Source organism: Antechinus flavipes, chromosome 1 (genome assembly GCF_016432865.1).
Source record: "Antechinus flavipes isolate AdamAnt ecotype Samford, QLD, Australia chromosome 1, AdamAnt_v2, whole genome shotgun sequence".
Lineage (NCBI taxonomy): Eukaryota > Metazoa > Chordata > Mammalia > Dasyuromorphia > Dasyuridae > Antechinus > Antechinus flavipes.
Genome location: NC_067398.1, coordinates 185396656 through 185421226, shown reverse-complemented (window position 1 = coordinate 185421226; position 24571 = coordinate 185396656). Strand labels below are relative to the sequence as shown.

Below are 24571 nucleotides of genomic sequence, written 5' to 3'. Positions count from 1 at the left end.
AAATACCCACTGAATTGAACTGATTTGATTTAAAGCTAGTCCTCTGACTCCAAAGTCACTGACCTTGCCAATGAGCTATTCTTGTTTTTTTACTGTATCTTCAACCTTTGGGATCACCATCAATATAGGGATGTAATTACAAGTTCCTTCTAGAAGGTCTAGAAAGAAGGTTCTTATTATTCAGTCGTGTCTAAAACTTTGTGATCTCTTTTGCACTTTCTTGACAAAGATCCTGGAGTATTTTGCTATTTTTTTTCCAGCTCATTTTTATAGTTGAAGAAACTTGAGACAAACAGGATTAAGTGACTTGCCCAGTGTCACAGAGCTATTAAGTGTCTGAGGATGGATTTGAATTCAGATCTTCATGACTAATGGCTCGGTACTCTAAGCTATGTGCCTTTTAGCTGCCCCAGAAGTTCTTTATGCATTGTTTTAGTAACGAATTCTGGAAATTTGCAAGGAATTTGAGCTAATTTCATCATCCTATGGTTTAAAAGCCACCATTTCTTACCCACTTTTTTTCCCCCTTAAAACACAAAAACAAAAACAAACAAAAAATAGGACATTTGTTCTTCCCTCCTCCTGCAACAACTCTCACATTATCTGTACTCTTTCAAAGAACACTAACACTGGTTCAACATTAACATTCCAAGAATCTGGGATATTTGAATTTATGGAGCAGTCAGTTGTTTTTTCTTATTATCTTCTTACTTATCTTGGTTTTCAACTTCTTATCATATTTATGTTCAATCCTTTGCCAATCTAAAGATCATTGCCCTTGGTAGAGAAAACAGACACAAAAACTGAACAGTTTTACCCTCATGTCATCAGGGCCCCCATTCACTAGAATACTGGTCCTATTTTTGAGCTTCCTCTTTTCTCAATTCAGATTAAACAAAATAAAACAACCCCTTTTTTGTTATTTCTAACATTCCTTTCTAGCCTCAGATCTTTCTGAGCATCAGTTTTCCAAATTTAAAGGACCATTACATGCTTTTGCATTGATCCTGATATCTTCCCTTGCTTTCATTTTTTTGTACATCTTTTACTTTTAAGAAATTGACATATTTTGTTTTTACAAGATTTTTATTTTGCAATGTATCTTTTCCCTCCCGCACTCAGAGAATCATTTTTTATAAGGAAAAAGAAGAAAATAGGGAAAAAATGTTTAGCAAAATCAATCATCATATGAAGAGTGACATTATTCAATATTTGTACTCACAGTCTCTTGCCTCTGCAAAGAAAGAAAGAAGGAACATTTTCATATCACTTCTTTGGATTTAACTTTGGTCATTAAATCACTCAGTAAATATACCAAGTAATTTTTTTTTAGTTGTTGTTGCTGTTTTTTCTATTTACATTGTTCAAGTAAATGTGTATTTTTTCCCTTGGTTCTGCTTAAATAAGTTAATATGTCTTCTTATGCTTCTCTATATTAATGTTCATAATTTCCTTCAATGCAATAATATTCCAGTATATTAATTTCTGTTTCAATCAGTTGAAGTTAAAAGGCACCTACTTTATTTCTATTTTCCTTAGGTATGTCTTATTTCATTTTGTTTTATATCAATGAATATTCTGATAAGGAAAATATGTTATAGATTTTGTTTTATATTACATTTCTGTTTATGTTTCTCTGAATTTATTTTTTTGGTTGTTTTTAATGACACACTTATGCCAGGTTAATTCTATTTATTGCCTTTTGCAGAAAGTTCTTTAAAAATACTTTCTTTACACACTTAGGAAAATATTTTGTTTCATTCTTGTCATGTAGTTTTAAAATCTGGAAATTTCTTCAGTGTAGAAGGTCTTTGAATTACTTTAAACTGTCCAGTGGCATAGAAATCAGAATCACACTTAAAATCTGAAGGCTTAGAAAGAGTCACATAAATATGCCCATTTTTTACAGTCACAGTATGGATCCTTTGCTTTACTCCTTTGGAACACCATTTGGGTACTGCTGATGGATCTTTAGGGTTTATAGATTGATATAGTCCTTCTCCTGTTGATAAAGTAATTTTGTATTTGTGCCAGGGGCAAACAATACATGCTTTTCCATCAATATCCTAGGGAAGAAAATGATTAAGCACATTTAACACTTTTGAATCCCAAATTCTCACATTAAGTATAAAGATTTTTAATGTAATTTTTGTTTTATTTTACTTTATTTATTTATTTTTTTCATATAGCAGGCATTTGTTTTCTCTCCTCCCACCAACTCTGGGAATCAAAAAAAAAAAAAAAAAAAAAAAGAAAGAAAGAAAAAAACTTTTTCATCAAATTTCAACAGTCAAACAAAATCTCATAGTAGTCATTTCCAAAAAAGTATATATTTCTACGTGCATTTTGAATCTTACCTCTCTGACAGGAAGTGGGTAACAAGGGAACAAGATTTTAAAAATAAAAGCTATATTAACTTACATTTACTAAATGCCTACTACCTGCCAAGTATTGTGCTAGGTAACTCACTTACATGTTAACAATTCATGTCCCAAAACAGTTTTAATTGTTTGAGTTTTTGGCAGAGAGTTTTGCTTTAATCTGCATTCTGAGTCCATCAGTTCTCTATCTGGAGGTATAGTATGCTTCATCTTGAGTATTTTGGAATTGTGATAGGAAATTGTGTCGATTAAAGTTATTAAGTCAAAATTGATTATATTTACAATATTGCAGTTATTGCATACATTTTTCTTGGTTCTGCTCACTTCATTTTGCATCAGTTCATATAGCTGTTGCTAGATTTTTCTGAAACTGTCTAGTTCATTTCTTACAGTATAATAGTATCCCATCACATGTATATATCATAATTTGTTCAGTTATCCTCTAATTAATAAGCATTCCTGTTTCCAATTTGCTATGAAAGAACTGTTATAAATATTTCTACATATGTGGGTCCTTTTTCTTTCTCTTTGATCTCTTTGGTGTATAGCCCTAAAAACATTATTGCTGCAAAAAAAGGCATATAATAGTTAAAAGTGTTGTGGGCATAGTTTCAAATTAGTTTCCAGAATGATTAAACCAACTCCACCTACAGGACATTTATGTACCTATTTTCCCACATCCCTCCAACATTGGTTAGTATCTCAGACTTGTTTTAATTTGCATTTCTCTAATTATTAGTGATTTAGAGCATTTTTTTAAAATAGGGCTATTGATAGCTTTGATTTCTTCCTCTCAAAACTACTTATTCATATTCTTTATCAATTGGGGAGCAACTTACATTCTAATAGAGACTAACTTTACTTATAAGTATAGCAAAAAGTGTGTTGGGCCTGGAGTCAGGAGAAATCTAGGTTTAATTCCTACCTGACATTTTACCTTTGTAACCATGGACAAATCACTTGCTCTTTATGAGCCTTGATTTCCTCATCTATAAAATGAAGATAAGAGTACATACCTTACAGTGTCTTTGATAGGGTTGAATGATAAGAGTGTATATAAGGTGCTTTGTAAAGACTAAAGAACTATATAAAAGTCACTTAATTTCTGCCTCAGTTTCCTCAATTGTAAAATGGGAATAATAATAGCAGCTACCTCAGAGAACTGTTAAGGAACAAATGAGATAACATTTGAAAAGCTCTTCGCACAGTGTTTCAGTGTTTTGTACATAGTATGTGCTTATTCAATGCTTGTTCCTTCTTTTTTTCCTATTCATATTACAAAATTCAAAGTGAGATTCATAGATTATTATTCCCAGTTCCAATAAAGAACCAATGGTATGACATTGAGAAAGTTATTTAACCTGTTTTTATCACAGGAGTTTGAAATCTATCTGTTGGAGAAATATTTTACCCATTAAAGATACTTTAAATGTTGCATTTGTAAAGTATTATAAAGTGTTTTAAGTATTTATAAAGCAAAAAGAAAAAAACTCCTCAGATAATATAAAATGCTCGATTCCCTTTTATCTTCAAGAGATTATAAAGTGAAAACGACCTGTACTTGCTACTTTAATTATGACTCAATTTTCTTGTTCCAATATGAGTTTAAGAAAAAAATAGAAAGTGGAAGGGTCAGATAATAGAAGGACCTTATAACTTCTGGATCCTCTATAGAGCAACAATGTTAATAACTCTAGAAGAATAGAGGAAAACACTTTAGCTTAGGCACAATACTATGTTTGGATTTAACATGAATATCAATCTTAATATGAACATTTATTAGTATGGCCTTCAAATTTTATCCACCTGATCTAATAGCCAGTATCAGTTGGGGAATAAATTCTAGATAAAACTTCTTAATTTACCATCCACTATAATGCTCTAGTAATCTAGTAATTTCTTACTAACACTAAATTACTAAATCTATACATAAGTTAAATATGAACCAGATAGAAGAAAATTCAGAGAGAAAAAGCCTTGAAAGGCTAAGGAGGAAAGGTAGTACTGCCCATTTTTAGTATGGAGTAGAAGTCAACAAGCAAGAACTGAAAGGGAGGGCAGTTTTCAAAATCTTCTGTAGTTGAATGTAGTTCTGTAGTTGTAGTAGAATGGCTTATGTATTTTGTAATATGTAATTGGAAATATTCATGCCAATATTGCATATAAATCAAATTACATTCTAAAGTAAAATATAATTATGTTCCTCACTAGTTTTGATAGCCAAAAAATAATAAAATACTAAACAAAGAAAATGTTAAGAAATGAAATAGATATTATCTGAGTTTGTACATACCTCTATTTCTCCCAAGTGTAAAGGTCCTCCTGAATCTAAAATATAAGTGAATACAATATCTGATTAAAAAAAATAGTTTCATAGTTAACTATATAACAGCAAGGAAAACATACATAAAAATCTTACGGTAACAGCGAATATCCATAGCGTGATATTCTCCTTTGTGATAAAAAATTACAACTTCTTTGTCATGGACTACAGCTGTCATTCTTTGAGATTTTTTAATATCTTCTTCTCTGCCAACATAGACAGGAGAATATTCTTCTATTGTCTCAGGATCTTGTGTTGAGTTTTGCAGATTCATGTCTGCTAAATAAAATAAGTGAAAAAACATGCTAAATAACTAATAAGAATCATCTTTCTTCAAGACCTTAACCAATACAAAGCTAATTATATTGCATAAAAAACCAAAAATGTCTTCCAGATGAATAAGAGACTTTCCTTTATCAATATAAAATTCTTATAAACAAAAAATCATTATTAGCTCTCAAAGATTTTTTCCCCCCCTAGGATAAATTAGTAAAACTAGGTAAGCTGTCTTACCAATAGTTTCCGTGTTGTTACTCCTTGATAGCAGAGTCACTATTCATGGAGGGAAATACCAGCAAGTTATTACTTTTTCCTATTAGTGACAGAAGACGTTTCTGGAGACATTTTTGGTTTTCTACTGTAGTGGTGGCAAATTTAACTTTCAAAAGGGGTAAAGAAACTTATATAACTTTTCAAAGACTGTTGTGTTTAGTTTAATACCTTTAAAATGTTAGGGAAAATTGTAAAGTGTTACAGTCTGTTCCTCTAAGAAGCAAGGTTTTTGAAGGAAGGTACTTAAAAGAAGTAAGTAAGGTTTTTCAATGGAGGAATAACTTCCAGGATAGAAAAACTTTTAAGTGAATTAAGGCCAAACCATGTATACAACTGTTATATGCCACTATGATTTGAAGGGCAGCTCAGAGTTATATAGAAGGCAAAAAACATACAGGTACTCAGAACTTTAGCACTCTAGACCAGTGGTTCTCAAAGTATGATGTGGGGATACTTGAAGTTCTTCAAGACCTTTTTACAAGAATAGTCTGTGATTTTATAATAATATTGAATTAGTACTTGGCTATTAAAATATTCCTTTTTTCTAACCTCATATCTAAGGCTGTATTTTCTTCATATACTTAACTCAAACAATATATTGCAACAGATTGAATGCAGAAGCAGATAGAAGAATCTTTCTATTAAACCAGATGTCAGAGATTTGTTAAAATATGTAAATAATGCCACTCTCCTCATTATTTTTGTTTTGGATTTTAGTTGTTTGTAGAAAATGTTATTAATATTAACATTTAATAGGTTCATTATTATTTCAGAGGAATAAATTAACATTTAAAATTTTTTATCAGTTTTAATTTCTAATATTGTAAATATTGGTATATATAACCATATTAACAAAAGTTCTATGGGATTCTTCTTAACTTTTAACATGGTAAAGAAAGGGCTGCTGAGACCAAAAACTTTAAGAACCACTACTCCAGATCATAGTTTTGTTCAGAGAAGAATTAAGAGTTGTTAATGTTCATAACTGTTATAGAAACAATTAGCATATTTTCCTTTAAATTACGAACTAGCTAGAAGAGAAAGAGGAAAAGAAAAAAAAAAAAAAACAGAAGCCCTGAATTCATGGTACAAGAGAAATAAAATGTGGAGTTTTAAAAGAGTCATAAAAGTATTTTGATTGTATTTATTTAGTTTTTCTAATCAATACTTTTATTAGAACATTGTTACCTACAAGAACAAAGATTTTTACTGACTAGCTTCATGATCTAGACATATTAACTCTCAGGGCCTCAGCTTTATTTTTAAAAAAGAGGAGGCTTGTTTCTTTAAAAAAAATTTTTTTTAACAACTCTAAGGTACTACTACACACCTCTTAGATTGGCTAAGATGACAGGAAAAGATAATGACAAATGCTGGCGAAGATGTGGAAAAACAGGAACACTAATATAGTGTTGGGGGAGTTGTGAACTGGAGAATAATTTGAAACTATCAAACTGTGCATACTCTTTGATCCAGCAATGTATCTACTGGGGCTATATCCCAAAGAGATTATAAAAAAGGGAAAAGGACCCATAAGTGCAAAAATGTTTCGAGCAGCCCTTTTTGTAGTGGCAATAAACTGGAAACTGAGGGGATACCCATCAGGTGGAGAATGATTGAATAAGTTATGGTATATGGATGTTATGGAATATTATTATTCTATAACAAATGATGAGCAGGATGACTTCAGAAAGACCTTGAGAGACTTACATGAATTGATGTTAAATGAAGAGAGCAGAATTAAGAGAACATTGTTCATAACAACAAGATTATGTGATGATCAACTGTAATGGACTTGGCTCTTTTCAACAATGAGCTGAGTCAGGCCAATTCCAAGAGACTTGCTATGGAGAGAGCTGTCTGCATCCAGAAAGGATTTTGGGGACTGAATGCAGATCACAACATAGTATTTTCATCTTTTATGTTTTTGTTTGCTTTTTTTTCTTTTTCATTGTCTCCCATTTTTGATTTGCTTTTTCTTGTGCAGCATGTAAATGTGAAAGTAGGTTTAGAAGAATTGCATATATTTAATCTATATTGGATTACTTGCATCTAGGGAAGTGATAGGGAGAAGAGAGGAAGAAAATTCTGGAATGCAAGGTTTTGTAACAGTGAATGTTGAAAACTATCTTTATGTATTTTGAAAATAAAAAGCTATTTAAAATTTTGTTTTTTTAGTTTTCAGCATTCATTTTCTAAGATTTTATGTTTCCAGTCATCAAAATTATTTCGTACTGGCTAAGAAATAGAGTAGTTGATCAGTGGAATAGGTTAGGATCATAGGACAAAATAGTCAATAACTATAGCAATCTATGTTTCAAATTTTTTCTTTTTCCCTTACCTACCCCTTCCCCAAGATAGCAAGTGATCTGATATAGGTTATACATGTACAAGCCTTTTAAACACATTTCCATATTTTGTCATGCTGTGCGAGAAAAATCAGACCAAGGGGAAAAAAACCACGAGAAAGAAAAAGCAGGCAAGCAAACAAAACAAAAAAAAGGTAAAAATATTATCTTCAATTCACATTCAGTTTCCCTAGTTCTCTTTCTGGAGTGGATGGCATTTTCCATCTCAAGTCTTTTGGCATTGTCTTGAATTACTGCATTGCTGGTACATGCTAATTCTATCATAGTAGATCACACAACACTGTTTTTTACTATGTACAATGTTCTCCTGGTTTTGTTAACTTCACTGGGCATCAGTTCATGTAAATATTTCCAAACTTTTCTGAAATCAGCCTGTTTATCATTTCTTATAAAATAATATTCCATTACATTTATATACCATAATTTATTCAGCCATTTCTCAAGTGATAGACATCCTCTCAATTTCCAATTCCTTGACATGACATTTTTGCACATGTGAGTCATTTTCTCTCTTAAAAAGAATAGATGAATTTTAAGTTCTCTTTTAGTTCTAAATATATGATCCTTTGACTTTTAAGTCAAGAGAAGAATCAAAACTTTAATCAAATAGAAAGGTTGATATTAGTAATGTCAAAGTTAAAGGACATGTCTGTTCTCTTAATAAGTAGATTTGAAGAACTGTGATGGGGGGGTAGGAATGGGGAGATATTTTGATTTTTGTTGGGGAGTGTTTGTTGCTTGAAAATAATATTTTTAGAATAAATTTACTGGGGCGGGACCAAGATGGTGGATAGTAGACAGGACTTTGCCTGTGCTCTTCCATGCCTCAGAATCAACACTAGATCAAGTCTCTGAATGGATTTTGGAGTGATGGATCCTACAAATATTTGGAATGTTAACAAATTCCCAGCAGGAGATATCTTGGAAGGACTTCAGGAAAAACCTGTCTCAATTGGGCAGGGGTGGGATATGGCCCAGCACAGGTACATTGAGGGGAGGCTCAGATTGGAGAAGCTCTGCAAGGGGAATATTGTGAAAGGCTTTTAGTCAAAATATAGTAATGTTGGCTACTTTGTCCTGGTTTATAAAGTCCATGGATTGGCAGACTAGACTTCCAATGCAACTACAGAAGAAACAGTGAGCCCCTGAAGCTCAGCATAACTTGGCCATATCTGCCTAGTGCAAGAAGGAAGCCTGCGGTACAGCTGGTCCCAGCACAGGCAGCCTGAAGCCCATGTCACCCTATAGAGGAAGCTCAGGACAATCTCCCCTGTGCCCCAGGAGCATACCTCAACCTTTAAAAATGAATCAAAAACAAAAACAAAAAAAGAACTCTGACTATAGTTAGATAGTAATAAGAGGCAGGGAAGAACAGAACCCAAACTCTGAGGAAATTAGAGGCAAAAATGCCTCCAGAAGAAGTCTCAAAGTGGGATATGAATTGGTCTTTAACTCAAAAGGCTCTCTTAGAAGAATTCTAAACAGATCTTAAAAGAAGAAAAATGAGAAAAGAAAAGGAAGAGAATTTGGAAAAGAAACAGAAATCGACTGAAGAAAACACCTTAAAAAATAGAGTTGACAAAATGGAAATAAAAGTTGCCCTGGCCAAAATGTTTCTAAACTGTTGGCCAACCTTCTGGTGATGAGATTTCCCAAGTTTAATTAGACTAGTCTTCAAATGACAAATAGAATTCATAACTGGCCTTATACTTGAAGTCTTCCAACTTTTTTAGAGCTTGAACTCTAAAAGCATAGTATTAATGAACCCTAGGTTACTGCCATGCAACAATGAAACATTCTAATAGGGCTTCAATGAGGGATTTCTGGGCAATTCCAAAGATAAAAGACCTGGTAATAAGGCCTAAATATTACAAATAATGTTGTGAAATAAAAGTAATGCTTAGATTCCTATTTTGAATTTTTTATAACTTTGCCAAATACAAAAATCTAAGGAAAAAATATTTAAAAGAGATTTTAAAAACTAAGTTGGACTCTGGTTATTACAATGACTAAATTCACGCTCAGAGAAAGGTAAGAGAATATGCTTCCCTTCTTTTGAGAAGATGGGAAAATTATAAATCACTGACATACTACTTAACTTGGTTAACCTGTTAGTTTGTTTTGCTAAGTTGCTTTTTATTTTAAATTTTTTAGTTATGAGATGGCTTGATAGGGAAAAGGGTAGAGATATATAAGGAAACGGTAGTGATGTAAAACCAAAATATTTTAGACCAGACTCATTTCATTGTGAGCAAAATCCTACCCAATATGGAGAACCTGATCTATAAGTTGGAGAATTTAGAGAATTCCTGAAAGCACCAAAAAGATAAAAGTATAAAATACAACTTTAGAAACAGGATTTGAATCAATGTCTGTGACTAGAAGTCAGACTTGTTCTCTTTCTTCTTTGCCATGCTGAGAATAGGATGTTGATGAGGTTTAGATTTTGGGGTTCCCTTCTTCATGGATCCAAATGATGAGGTTTAGATTTAGAGAATCAAAATGAGATGAGGGTTCCTGGTGGTCAGGGAGTTAAATGATAAGATCTAGTAGCAGGTTTGGGGTTCAGGGAACCAAATGCATCCCCTACACCCCCTTGAGATTCGGGGCAAGGTTAGGGAATTTTGGGGAACCCCCTTCTGGCGGTACAGAGAATCTCTCTAAAGGAATTTACAAACCCGAAAACCTAGATTGATAAAAGAGGTTTATTATAGGCATTGGGAAGTAAAGTAGTAGAGGAATCCTGGCAGAGAAGTAAAGTTTAGAGAAATCCCGACAGAGAAGGATAAAGTCTCATTAGGGAAATAGGTGAGGATAAAGACAGGGTAGCATTGAAGGAGAATTTTATTCTAGTGGGCAGAGGTTTTCTTGGCATAGCATGGCACAGCATAGCATAGCATGGCACGGCACATTAGGACCTCTGCAAAGAAGTGAGTTCCAAGTTGCAGTTTTTATAAAGAAATCTGAGACAGAAGACTTTCAACTGAATGAGATTCCCTCAATGCTGTCACTGCCCCCAGGCCTAGATGAGACCCCTTACTGGGAATGGTTGAGCCAACAATAAGGGTAGAAAATCTTGGAATTGAATGCTTCAACTAGTCCCACCAAGATAACAGAATGAAGCTGTTTTGTTTCCCTCGGGCGCAGTCCCCCAGATACAGGGTTCAAGGAGAATCTCTCCTTCAAGGAGTTTTAGAGAGTTTCTGGGTCCCTTCAATATAACTTTTTAAATGACTCAGTCCAACAATAAAATTTGAAAAGCCATTAAGTTCTTTATCACATTGAATGCAATACTATAATCAGATATTCAACTGGCTTGTGGATTCTTAAAAAACCTAGATTATTTTTCACTACCCAAGCTACTTTTTATAACTAGTTTATTTGCACTTCTAATGTAACAAAACTCTGTAGTCCCCTGATTTTTGTGGGAGGTGGATCTAGATTAGAAAAACCTCATCTTTTGGCAACCACTCTTTCCATATGGCCTCAGGAAACTCCTAAAATAATCTCCACCTTCAATTCATTTGGAGATCTTGGCCTGGGGAATAATCACCCAATATTGACTTGGAAATTAGTTCCTCAATTAATCTGGAGATCGTTTCCTATCTCTGAGCCATAGAAAGCTAAATAAAATTGAATACTGTATCTCAAATCTTTGTTATCTTCCTAATGAGGATCTAGCCCAAGTCCTGGGCTTAGTGAAAATAAATCCATTTTTGCCAAAACCTCACTTGGAGATTGGGTTTATGAATTCTTTTGCAAAACCTGTGACACCCGGGGACCCTCAAATGCTGTTAGAGTGTCTCACCCCTCAACACTTCCACTGGAAGATTGTCAAGTATGATAAGGTGCTATAAAGTTGTGATAAGACCAATTATCTAAAAAGTTGAAATTTTTGCCTCAAGTTTTCAGATTAAATGTGGATTTAAACTTTTCATGTTTCTCCCTATTCTCTAAGATAAGTGAGAATAAACTATTTCCTTAAAAAACAAAACAAAAAATGCTTTTACACACAGACTCCAGTGAATTTATTTAGATAATTTTTAGAATTGTATGTAAATTCAAAAAAATATTGGAAAAGTTTACTTATAAAGTAAAAGGCAGCAAGAAAAAGAGGAAGGGTTGAGAGAGAGCTTCCATTGCTTGCTTTTGGATCTCAGCAGTGAAATGCTAAAAGATCAAGGAAACTGAAGGCAAAAGTAAAAAGTTAACATAGTAGAATGTTTTCATAGTGAAAAGCCATAAAAAGTAGTTATTTTATAAGGAAATATCTAGGTGTTTAATAAGTATTCATAGTGGAGAACATTTAATCTAATCTTCCTCATTTTACAAATTCAGACTTAAAGAGGTTAAGATCATACAGGCAGTAAATAGAAAAGTCAGAATTTGAACCCAGAACCTTTCTACAAAACCAGGGCTCATCATTATATCATCCTATCTTAGATACCCCCAAACTGGGGGGTAGGTAAGTAGAAGTCAAATCTAGTTCCTAAATTTTAAATACCTTTTCTGAAAATTTAAGTTGTCTGTTTATGTCTAGACAGTGACTGTTTCAAAGGAAATTTCAAGGGAATAGTGGGGAGAGATAAATATTTATCTTCAAAGAATATACTATCTACAGTCCTGATATGGGTGAAGACTTTAGAGCGTCCACTTAAACTGGGCATTGGAGGAGAGAAAACAAAAGGTAGTTTATATAATTCATTTTCCAGATTTAAAAAAGAAATAGAAAAATTGTCAGTTCCATACAAATAAAGAAATGCATTAAGATGTGTAATAACATTAAAATTACAGCAATTAAGAAAGTAAAAAAAACACACACACAATATTTTCTTAGTCACAGGACACAGGAATCTACAACAGCTTCAGCTTCTTTCAAGGTTAGCAGAGAAAAGGCTAAAGTGCGTCTTTTTTGGCATGAGATAAGAACAATAAGAAAGCTGTAAGTGGAATGATAAAGGTTTAAGGAACTTTACACTTTTTTTCACATTGAAATACTTATCTTGGCTTTTCATTATAATTGGTTTCTTTGTGTACAACATAAATACCATTATTTATTATATTTAGTGACTTCATAATTAACAGCTCCATGTCTTAATTAAAAATTGTAACTATCCTTGCCCACTCAGAACGTTGTAAATAAAACAATCCAATTATTATAATTTAAAATGAGTTATTCATATTTCCCTACACATTTTTAATCCATCTTAATTCCATAATAAAACAAGTCTTAATTGAAAAAGCACAAATTAAATTCATCCAATTGTTAGTATTAAGAAGGAAAATATCTCAAAACAATAGCCATTAAAAAAAGAAATGTTTTTCCTTTTCCTAACTCTGAATGACAATACTGTACATAATAAATTAGATAACTAATTCTAGGGGTTTCCTAATCTATTTTAGACACAGAGGAGAAGGAAAATACACTTATGATGAATTATAACACATTAAACTCAATTAAGTTTTAAAAATTCTACTGGACTTGCCAAGCATCGGTAAATGAATGTTTCACACAAAAGAGCCAAAGAAAATATAATGAAAGCAGGAAAACAAAAATTACTTACTGGTTAGTTCACGGTGCACAGGACTAACAGGCTCAAACTGTTGAGACTCTGCCTACATAAAATTATCAGAACTTTAAGACAGCCACACCCTTTCCGTCATTGAATATGCAGTTGTGCTTATCTAATTTCTTCTTTATCAGAGACTTCTACTATTAGCAAGGCTGGTGTCAGGACTTGTAAATGAATTGGATTTCAGTGAGGGAGGGATATGCAGTCACCAGCCTCACTTTTTTCCCCTGAACCATCTGAGACTAGGGGCAATACACAGATCAAGAATAGAGATGGCTTGGGATGTCTTGTTCCAGGTTTCAATCTGTCATCCCTTCAATGATGTATTTCATCAAATGTACCCTCTTCATAATGTTCAAGTCTAACAAGTACCTCAACTAACCTCAATTCTGTAATATATTATACTAGAAAAATGCTAGCTTTGGTATGAGGCATGCTTACTAACTATTCGATTTTGAGCAAGTTCTCATCTCCAGAGTAAAGGTGTTAGAATACATGACCACTAAAGATCACTCATAGCTCCAAAAAACAAAACAAAATAAACAAATAAAAAACTCAGGAGAACAGAGGCTCTAGCCAGACTCAGTTCTCAGCATCTTTCTAGCTCTCATTTTTGTATCTTTCATTGTCTCTTCCCCACTAATTCAATTTCTCTCACTTCTGAAACCAGCCTTAAAATGTATTTGGAAACCTTCCATGACTAAACTCTACATGACTACTCAATAATTAGGTATTGTAAATTCTATCTTACACTTATTAGTATGTTGCTCTATAGAAGTGTCTTCGGTTAGTTCTTATTCTTTCCTGTGCTCTCTATTTTCCAAACTACATTGTAAATTCCCTTTTTTGCAGGTAATGTATCTTCTATTTCTTTCTATCCCTCAGTGATAGTTGCTGTATAGAGTTCAGTATATTATTGGATTAATTGAGGTGAAAGAAGACATCATAAACCTGTTAAGCAATAGAGAATGGAAAAATAGCTCCTGAAATTTAGATGGTAAATAGAAGATGTTAAAGTTTTAAAAGTTCTGTAGATTAAAGTACATCAAGAATATATTTGCTTATTTGAAAAATAACAACATAGTAAAATTTTGTTAAGGCTTGCTAATTATAAAAATATGTAATATGCTACTGAAAGTGATGAGGGGAGCCCTGAAACTCTTTCTCTTTCTTTCTTTCTGACTTTGGGAATGAGCCATGAGGTAGAGCACTGAGAAACTCCTTCAAGGAGAAAATCTCCTTGAATCCTGCCTTTGTAGGGGTCCCTGCCTGAGGGAAACATCTTAACAACTTCATTCTATTTTCCTGAGAGAGGGCACCACCCCCACTGATAACACTCACTACTGATTAAGCTTCCCATTGAATTAAAGATCAAGCCTAAAACTCTCATTCAATTCTATTCAAATTCCAGCTCAAGGTGATCAGCCCCCATCAAGCCTAGCTTGTAGCCAAAATTTCTATTATATAAAGAGCCAATTTTAAACTCAGTCCTTGAAGAGGACCTAACATGCCATGCCATGCCATCCCATGCCATGCGATGCCAAGGAAATCTCTGCCTACTGAAATAATATTGTTTTTCAGAGTTACCCTCTTTTTATTTCCCTCACCTATTTCCCTAACAAGACTTTATATCTCTCTGTCAGGACCTTGCCATTAAGGAATTCAGCCTTTCTATTCATGCATAGCAAAGGCTGACTTCCCAATGCCAATAATAAACTTCTTTACATCAGTCTAGCTTTTCAGGTTAGTAAATTCCTTTACAAAGGACCTCTGCACTGCCAGAAGAGGATTCCCACAACTTCCTACCCATGTGCTGAATCCAAAGGGGATTTAGGGGAGCCAAACCTCTTCATTTGGTTTCCTGAACCCCAAACCTGCCACTAATCTCATCTTTTAACTCCCTAACCACCAGGAACCCTAATCTCATCATTTTGGTTCCCTGAATCTAATCTCATCATTTGGTTCCCTAACCAGGAACCCCAAAATAATAGACCTCATCAAAAGTACCCTGAAAATAAAAATGTTATACAACACAAAGGTAAAAGGCAAAAAGTTATTCATCTTGAAAAAGACAGTGTGTCAAGTCAACAAGCATTTACAAAGTATCTCAGATACTGTGCTAAGTTTTAAGATTATAAAGAAAGGGAAAAAAAAACAAAAATATCCATACTCTCAAGAAACTCAACATGTAGTTGGTGAGACAAAATATGAACAATTTGTACAAACAAGATATATAACAATAAATGAAGATAATCTCAAAGAGAAGGCACTTGCATTAGATGTATGCATATAGTTATATGACTGATTTTATATTTACATATATGCACATAAATATATGTATATTATATATATGTACACATATGACCATATTACAGAATTAGTATGCATATATAATGCCTATATATGATATGGCATATATATGTGTATACACACACACACACACACACACACAAAGTGTATATCCTGAATCTATATGGATACTAAATACACACACACACAAACACATTTTCCTGAAATGTTTTCCAAATTAGACTGTTAAGGCAGTTAATATCTTCTATTTATATGTGTGTATATATACATACACACACATAATCGTAGCAGTTGAATATTTCCAAAATGCACTGGCAACCTTATTAAATATAATAATAAAAAAAATCTCATGTTGAAAAATACCTTGCAATATCTAGGGAACTTTTCATTTTACAAATGAGAACACTGAAGCTCAAAGAATTAAAGAGGTTAAAGAGTTAAAGCGCAAGGTCATACAGCTAGGTAATAGACACATGACAAGAACTCAGGTCTCCTGGGCCCCAGAATAAGTTTATTTTTTTAAAAATCAAAATATATTCATCAGAACATAATCTCATTTTCTATCAATCTTGATTCTCTGAAGATGAATTCATGGTCTTTAGACATGTAAAAGACACACACACATATATACTTATGTATATATATTCATATATATAGGCACACACACATAAACTAAGAGCACTAAGGGACAATGGTTCTCAGAAAAGGAATTGTGCCTGCTTGCTTTTTTGGATTAAATAGCAGATCTGAATAGTCAAGAGTTCACCTCTGAACTCCTGGCTCAAAATCTAATTGCTAATATCAAGAGCAAGTTATTTCATTTCATTGAATAAAGCGTTCGTTTCCTCCTCGGGAAAATGAAGGCGTTTAATTTTATTATCTCTAAACTACGCTCCGCATTCAAATGCTATGAATGTAGAGCATCTTCTTGGGGACGTGAGGTAAAGTGTAATAGGGCCATGGGCCCGTGTTAAATTCAGAAACTTGGGCCCGCTGGGCTCCAGAGAGACCAGGAGTACCGAGAAATATCCTCTCCCCTCCCCCCACCAGAGACACGAGAGGTTCGTGTCCACTCCGAATAGCTAAAGGAACCCGAAGCTCTGTGCTAGGGACACGGCTTCACAAGTCAAAGGAAAGCGCGGCGACAATGGGACGACAGTGGCCGCACGCTCGCCGGAAGTAGGAAGCAGTACAACCTTTCCTCGAGCCTTGCCCTACCCCCACCCCGCTCCCCGCCTCCCTACCGAGTCAGCCTTCCCGTGAGGACAGTGCGTACAAAACCCGCGTTTAGCTCCTCCTCCTCTTCTCCGCCCCCTAACCTCAATCCAAGGTAAGGGAAGCGTCGCCACGCGGTGCAGCGGTCCCGAACGCCAGGCGATCTCCATAGACTGAAGCTTTTGGGAGGTCCGTTCTCCTTGGGGCGGAGCGATATGAAGCACGTGACCCGAAACGGAGTGTCTAAGGCTAGGTGGTCCGGCCGGGGCAATTTGTAAACTCCTCCTCTCTGCTTTTTGAGCTGTGGTATATGGTGTCTCTGGTGAGGGGACTCAAGTTCGAATCCTGCCTCCGACAACTTAACTATGTGATTCACAAGCCACCCAGCCTTAGCTTCCTCGTCTGTAAAATGGGATGCTATTACCGGCTTCCTGGGTTGGCTGTGAGCACCAAATGAGATAATTTTTCTAAAATGCTTTGAAAACCTTGAAACAGCACTATGTAAATGGTAGCTAGTGTAAAGGGAGAGAACCCCGAAGAAGATACGTAAGGCTCATGACTGTTTTAGTCCTACAACAAGGTCTTAACTCAGTGAATCGATAAGACAATGGTTATTTAATTTTGCATGTGAGTTCTCTAGTTCAGTATGATTGCCCTGGTGATATAATGATTGGTTTATACTCAGCATACTGTAATGATGTAATTATAATGGAACATATAAAGTGGGACAAACTCAGTCAGAGACAGACTAGGAGAAGACAAAGGACTGGAGGCGGGAGCTCAAGCTCTCGGACTCAGAGAGACATTCCATCTTCATCAGCCTCATGGGGGCGCTCTTGCTTCCCCCACTGAGACCCGTGCAAGGAGACAGATTGTGAAGGAGACAATAAAGACTTTTGGACTTTACCTCTGGCTATTCTCCTGGTAACTACTCAGCTAAAACGAAGGCTGGCCCAAAGACCTCCAGAAAGCTAACCAGAACATTACAAGCTAGTCTTAATGTTATTATTCTTGCTCCTCACTCTTGGTTGCCACTGAACCAATGATGAACCAGCTTGGTGTGTCTGCCTCTTGCAAATCCCTTCAAGTCTCAGCACAAATGCCACCTTTAAGAAGCCTTTTCTGATTTTCCCAATTGTTAGTTCCCTCTCTCCCCCCTCCCTTGTATATATCTCCTATATTTACTTATTCAAGAAAGTGTCTCTACATATTGATAGTTCTAGTAAGAGATTTAATAAATGCTTGTTGTTGACAAACAGACCAGATTTTCAATCAAAAGTCCAGCTTTGTTGATCCAGGGAAAGTGATTGCAGATCTCTGCCTCATGTGTAAAATGCCTCCCTGGAAATAGATTTGTTAGATTACCAACAGTAATTTTTCCATAGCATATTTTTTATTTTCTTTTTTCCCCTAGGGCTTTAAAAAAATTTAATAGCTTTTTAATTTTCCAAATACATGGGAAGATAATTTTCAACCTTTGCAAACCCTCCTGTTTTAAATTTTTCTCCTTTCCCCTCTTTTCCTTTCTCCTAGACAGCAAGCAATGCATTATAGGTTAAACATTTGCTGTTCTTCTAAACATAATTCCATATTACTCATGCTGCACAAGAAAAATCAGATCAAAAGGGAGAATAACCTGTGAGAGAAAAAAAAAACAAACAAACATAAAAAAAGATTAAAATACTATGCTTTGATCCATATAGTCTCTATATGGAGACTTCAGATTGTAGTAATGCAATGATTATGGGGCTTTTGGGAGGTTGGAATCCAGAATAAAATTGGGCAGAGTTTTAACAATCTTATGAGAAAACTAATTAACTGGAGCAAGGACACATATGTTGAGCACATCACAGTAACAAGATAGTATATAAAATGAATATATATGAAAGATAATTTTTTACTCTTAGCAAACTAATTTACTTTGATTTGTTTAATCAAGAAGTAAATATACTATTTACTAGTATGCAGATGATTCTTTCCATCACAAGTTTTTTGGAATTCTCAGCCCATTAAAAAAAATACAATTAGCACAAACCTCCATCCATGTATTCTGAATAGGTAGCATTTTAGACTCAATTGAAAGATGTTTTTATTTAGATAAACTTGGCTTTTTCAGGGCATTTAAAATTATTAATTAACCACAACTCTGTAATCACTTTTCATATCAATCCAGCAAAAGCGAAACTTGTTCCCAAAGTTATTCCTCACCTCACTTGTTTTCCTGTTTCTTCTAGAATAGAGTTTTAATGTGAAGAGAAGTTAATTGGATTCTCAAATCAAGATTATTCATTATCATCATTATCAGTTATCTGATGCTCAGAACATTGTGCTGAGGGTTGAGCCAAGTGTCAGAAGATTCAGAAAAGTATATGGATTCAGGAAGCACAGCACCTTGTCTTCAGGGTGTTTATAATTTATTTGAGGAAACAGAAGTATAAAGATAATTTGAATGTATTCACTTAATATTTTAAAAACAAATACTCAACCATCACCACATTATAATAATTCCAATAAGAAAATTCCATTTTTAATGAATAAAAACAATACAAGAGAAATAAAACAAATCTTATATTTAACTAATAACAATCATAGTATATGAGAACAATAAGAATATCTATAAATAGTATATTTACTTCTTGATTAAACAAATCAAAGTAAATTAGTTTGCTAAGAGTAAAAAATTATTATCTTTCATATATATTCATTTTACATACTATCTTGTTACTGTGATGTGCTCAACATATGTGTCCTTGCTCCAGTTAATTAGTTTTCTCATAAGATTGTTAAAACTCTGCCCAATTTTATTCTGGATTCCAACCTCTCAAAAGCCCCATAATCATTGCATTACTACAATCTGAAGTTGAATAATATAATGACAGAATTAGAGGATAGACAATAAGTGTTGCATGTCATTTCAGAAAAGAGAGATAGAAATCCAAGAATTTAAGAGAAGCTTATGAAGACTTCATGGAGAAAATTAACACAGAATCAAGGAGACCTGAAAAGGACTTGATTGTCTTGATGCAAGCATAGTATGAATCACCAATGTTGTGGAGAAGCTCTTCCCTTTCCTCACCCACCTATGCCATCATAGAACACATTAAGTAAAATGTCCAGAAATAGGAAGTCTGCTTTATATATTGAGAAAGAGGGAGATGTTAGAATCCTTACAAAGTGATGTCAGTTGCCTAATTTAGCATGGTACTTAGCAAATCCTCTGGCTCATTAATGTATTTAAGTACTCATTGGAGTTCACACTTTTGGGAATTTCACAAGTCAGAAAACCATAATCCCATTCTCAGATCTCATAATCCCACTCTCTCAGAGGAGGAGTCAACCTTTGGGAGATCATATATAAGAAGCTGACAGAGGCTCAGTCAGAATCATTTGGGAACATTGCCAGGAGTGGGAGAGGAGCACTTTGGGAGGAAGCCCACAAGCCCACTCTCGGAGGTGCTCACTAACTAACTGACCTGAAGCTCTAAGAACTTCTTTATATATGATCTCCCAAAGGTTGACTCCTCCTCTAAGGGAGGGATTAAAGGAGGTGTGAATTCACAAAGTTACAAAGTTAACTTTGTGAATCTTCCATACTTGTGAACTCCAATGAGTACTTAAATACATTTGTGAGTTAGAGGATTTGCTAAGTACCATGATAAATTAGGCAACTGACATCATTTTGTAAGGATTCCAATGTCATGACCAGTTTGAGGCATCCAATTTAAGAAGGGGCATTGATGAATTGCAGCATCTCCAGAGAAAGAATAGATAAGGAGATGGAGGGGGAGGGGATCTCAGTTTGGTTGTAAGTTCAGATATCTGAAGTGATGTCAAATGGGAAGAAAGATTAGATTCATGCTACTCTTCAGTAAAAATAACAGAACAAGATTTTAGTTTAGTACAAGAAGGGACTTCCTAATAAACAGCTGTCAGATTGATTAAGGACACCCAATAGCAGCAATTCAGAGGAGAAGCAACATTTATAGCAGGAGAAACTCGGGGGAGGAAATAGCATATTGCAATAGTGGTAGAGTGGAGAAACCACCAATGGAAATTGGCAACTCCCTGGTAAACAGCAGATGGCAGTAACAGTGCAGAAACAGGTAGCAGCTCAGTGACAGCATATAAACAAATTATTATCTCTTAGGGTTGAAGGGAGAGAGAAGGCCATAAGCAGTAGTTTTGCAAGCTTGACATTCAGAGTTTCAGTCAATGAGCATTTATTAAGAACCTCCTATGGACCAGGCACTGTGCCTCATATTGAGTCACTTATATTATGCCGCAGCCACCTCTCCATAGGCAGTTCTCTTTTCTGCTGCCAGGGGTCTGGTCCATCCCTCAAAACTAATTCCTCTCTTTTATCTCTATATAGCCATATCAATGTTTTTTGGGGTTTTTTTTGGAGGCAATTGGAGTTAAATGATGTGCTCAGAGTTTCCCATATCTAACTGGAAAGTACATGTCTCTCTTAATTATTCTTCAAACTCTCTCAAATCAAGGGACTCTGAAAAATTCTGTATGGGATATCTCCTGGATAAATAACTACTAGATGACATGACCCATGGGGATGATTGTGAAAAAAGAAATCACCTTATTCCTTTTTGCAAGGGTTTTCTTCAAAATATATTTCCAAGCCTTAATGCCTTAAACTGAACTTTAGATATTTAAAGTCCTGTGAATACGTATCTAATTTTTTTTTCTCAGCCAATGTAGTAATTCTTGAATTCTGTAAGAGAAAGATATTCATGCAACTTTACAGTTAAACACTTTATTGATACCTCATGATTATATTTGGGCCTTCTGGTTTGGGAGATTGTTCAAAGATCAATTCCTCTGTAGCAAATAAAAGATTGTATATTTGATCCTAGAGTTAGAGTTAATCACTAGAGTTTACTGAGTGAAGTGTGATATATTCAGATTTTTATTTTGTAAAAAATCACTTTGATGGTTGTACTGGAATGGGGAAAAGCTTAAGGTAAAGGAACCTAACAGGAACCTATTGTCAAAATGAGAGATGATGAGGACCTGAACAAGGGTGGCAGAAAGAAAAAGACACATAAGAAATGTTATAGAGACAAACAGAACATGATTTGATAACTGTATATATGGAGCTAGTAAGAATAATGTTATGTCAGTCTGCTTGAGGAGGACAGTGAGATTAAGAACCTGGACAAATAGAAAGATGATGGTACTCTCAACAATAAGAGGGAGGTTTGGAAGATGATAGGTTTGGGAGGAATGATAATGAATTCTGCTATGTTGATATGATATGTTGAGTTTGAGCTGCCTATGACATAAAACTAAGGCTAGATATATAGAGCTGAGAGTCTTCAGTATATAAATAATAAATTAACTTATGGGACTTAATGAAGTCATGACATGAAAATATATAGAGAAAAGAGAAGAAAGCCAAGGACAGAATTTTGAAGTACTCCCATAGTGGCCATGACATAAATTAAGATTCACAAAGCAGACTGAGAAGAAATAAATAGGTAAGAAGAGGATTGGGGGAATAATGTCACAAAAATCCAGAGAGGAGACAGTATCCAGGAGAAGATGATTAATAGTGTCAATTATAGCAGAAATGTCAAGAAGGATGAGGATTAAGAAGAGACCATCCAGCTTGGAAATTAAGAAATCAATGGTAACTCTGGAGAAAGTTTCTGATGAGTAATAACATCAAAAACTATATTTCAAAGAATTTAGAAGAGAGTGAAAGGAGAGGAAGTAGAGAAACTGAATGTAGCTTGTTTTACTAGTTAATAAATCACTTTTTAAAAATTATAAACTTAACAATATAAAGAAATATGAGGGTTTTTTCCCTAATAAAAGAATTTAAAAAGAGGACTCCTTATTAAAAAGAGGACTCTTAGATATATATGCACAGTTGAGTGCCTTTTTGACTATAGTTCCAAATTGCTTTTCAGGATGTTTGGACCACTTTACTGACAATGCAGTAATGTGCTTAACCTTCCACAATCCCTCCGACTAAACTAGTAATTCTTATCCCACTAGTTGTAGTTCTATGTTTGTTGAATTCCATGCTATTATGTTCAATTTCTTCCGAATCTCATAATCTGCTCCACTGGCCAAATCTAGATGGAGAAATCCAATGGAGAAATCTAGATTGAGATATTTTTCCAGTCCAGGTTAGGATATAGAAACAAACAGAGAGGTCTGTGAACATTATTTATGGGATATGGCCAGGAACATGCCAGGCAAAGCATTCCAGTGCAGGAAGAGGCTACACACAAGGGCCAGTAGCAGTATAAGATCTTTTCTAAGACACCATGATCTCTTACAGAGTGTGAGCACAGTGCCAATTGGATACTTAATTATTTATTGCCCAGACATGAAAGAACTATTATAATGGAAGGGAAGATGAGGGGTAGGTGGATGGCAGGCAAAGTTTAAATTATATGCACTGAAATGAATATAGAAATCTATCATAACCTAAAAAGAAGTAAAAAGAGATGGGATAATGGAAGAGGGAGGGCAGACTGATAAAAAGGAGGGTATCTTAGGAAAGACAGTGATCAGAAGTGAATACTTGTATGGAGGAAAAGGGTAGGGTTTAAGAGGGAGAAATGGATAAACAAGCAAAAAGTAGCATGGAAGAAAATACAGTTAATTATCATAACCATAAAGGTGAATGGGATTAACTCGCCCATAAAATGGAAGCAGAATGGATTAAAAACCAGAATCAGAAGGGTTCTGAGAAGATGTTGGAGTAAGTTGGTAAATTTCAAGCTCTCCAGATTGCTTCTACAAATAGAACAAATTTCTACCTCAGGATGAAAAATCAAGAAGATTTGAGGCAAAACAGGGGTTCTTCTGGTACAACTTGAGAAGATTTGAAGAAAAATCCTGGATTAGGGATTTACCTGTGTGAAATGCAAACACCTCCAGGACAGCTCCAAAGAAACACCAACTGGTACCCCTGGGACTAGCTGGGTGTGACTGGATCCTCAGCAGGAACCACAGAGACTTTCACCTCCCATACAGTTTATGTAGTTGGGATCTGAGGTCAGGGGGATTGAACCTCGACTAATTGGGAACATCAGGCTCAGCTGTGCTGCTGAGAGTGACCCTGGGTGAGAAGGAACCAGCACCCATGAATACAGAAGCAGTGGGGCAAGGAGGCTGCTAGCTTTGGGCATTTGCAGGAAGGGAGAACTCTTGGTCAAAGGGGAGAACTGAAGTGAAGCTTGAGGCACCATGCCCCTACCCCATGATTAGAGGTGCTTACACTAATACCTTATTTAAAAAACAAATGCACCAGCAAAGAAGAAAAAATCCCACCATAGAATCATACTATAGGAATGGGGAAGACCAGCATTCATCTTCAGAGGCAGACACTGAAGTAAAAAAAAAAAACCTTTTTCTACTCCAAAAAGTAATATGAAATGGTTCCCTGCCCAAACAGAATTTATAGAAGAATTCAAAAAAGAATTTAAAAATCAAATGAGAGACATTGAGGAAAAACTGAAAATAAAAAATAAAGATTATGAAAAATAATATTATGAAAAAAAAGTTAACCAACTAGAAAAGAAAATACAGAGTCTCAAAAACAAAAATAGCTCTTTGAAAATTAGAATTGGGCAAGGGGAAGCCAGTGAAGCTATAAGAAACCAAGACATAATAAAATAGATTTTAAACAATGAAAAAATAGAATAAAATGTGAAATATAAGAAAAATGACAGATCTGGAGAACATATCAAGAAGAGAAAATATTAGAATAATTGTGCTGCCTGAAAGTTGCAACCATAAAAAGAACCTTGACACCATAATACAAGAAATGATCCAAGAAAATTGTCTTAGAGTGATAGAACATGAAAGGGAAAGTAG

At 34.7% G+C, this 24571-nt stretch overlaps 1 protein-coding gene across 3 annotated transcripts; it reads right to left on the bottom strand.

Moving 5' to 3' along the window:
- Positions 1 to 1067: 1067 nt before the first annotated feature.
- On the bottom strand, positions 1068 to 16907 carry RFESD (Rieske Fe-S domain containing). 3 transcript variants are annotated; one of them, XM_051993925.1, is made up of 4 exons: positions 16753 to 16907; positions 4801 to 4983; positions 4675 to 4709; positions 1068 to 2066 (listed from the first exon to the last, which is right to left on the bottom strand). In XM_051993925.1, exons 2-4 carry the CDS (start codon positions 4976 to 4978, stop codon positions 1767 to 1769), a joined length of 513 nt encoding a protein of 170 aa, XP_051849885.1. In that variant the 5' UTR covers positions 4979 to 4983; positions 16753 to 16907; the 3' UTR covers positions 1068 to 1766. The 3 variants fall into 3 exon arrangements, with proteins under 3 accessions (XP_051849885.1, XP_051849901.1, XP_051849893.1); XM_051993941.1 differs by having other exon boundaries at positions 4801 to 4980; XM_051993933.1 differs by lacking the exon at positions 16753 to 16907 and adding an exon at positions 13190 to 13271.
- Positions 16908 to 24571: the final 7664 nt, after the last annotated feature.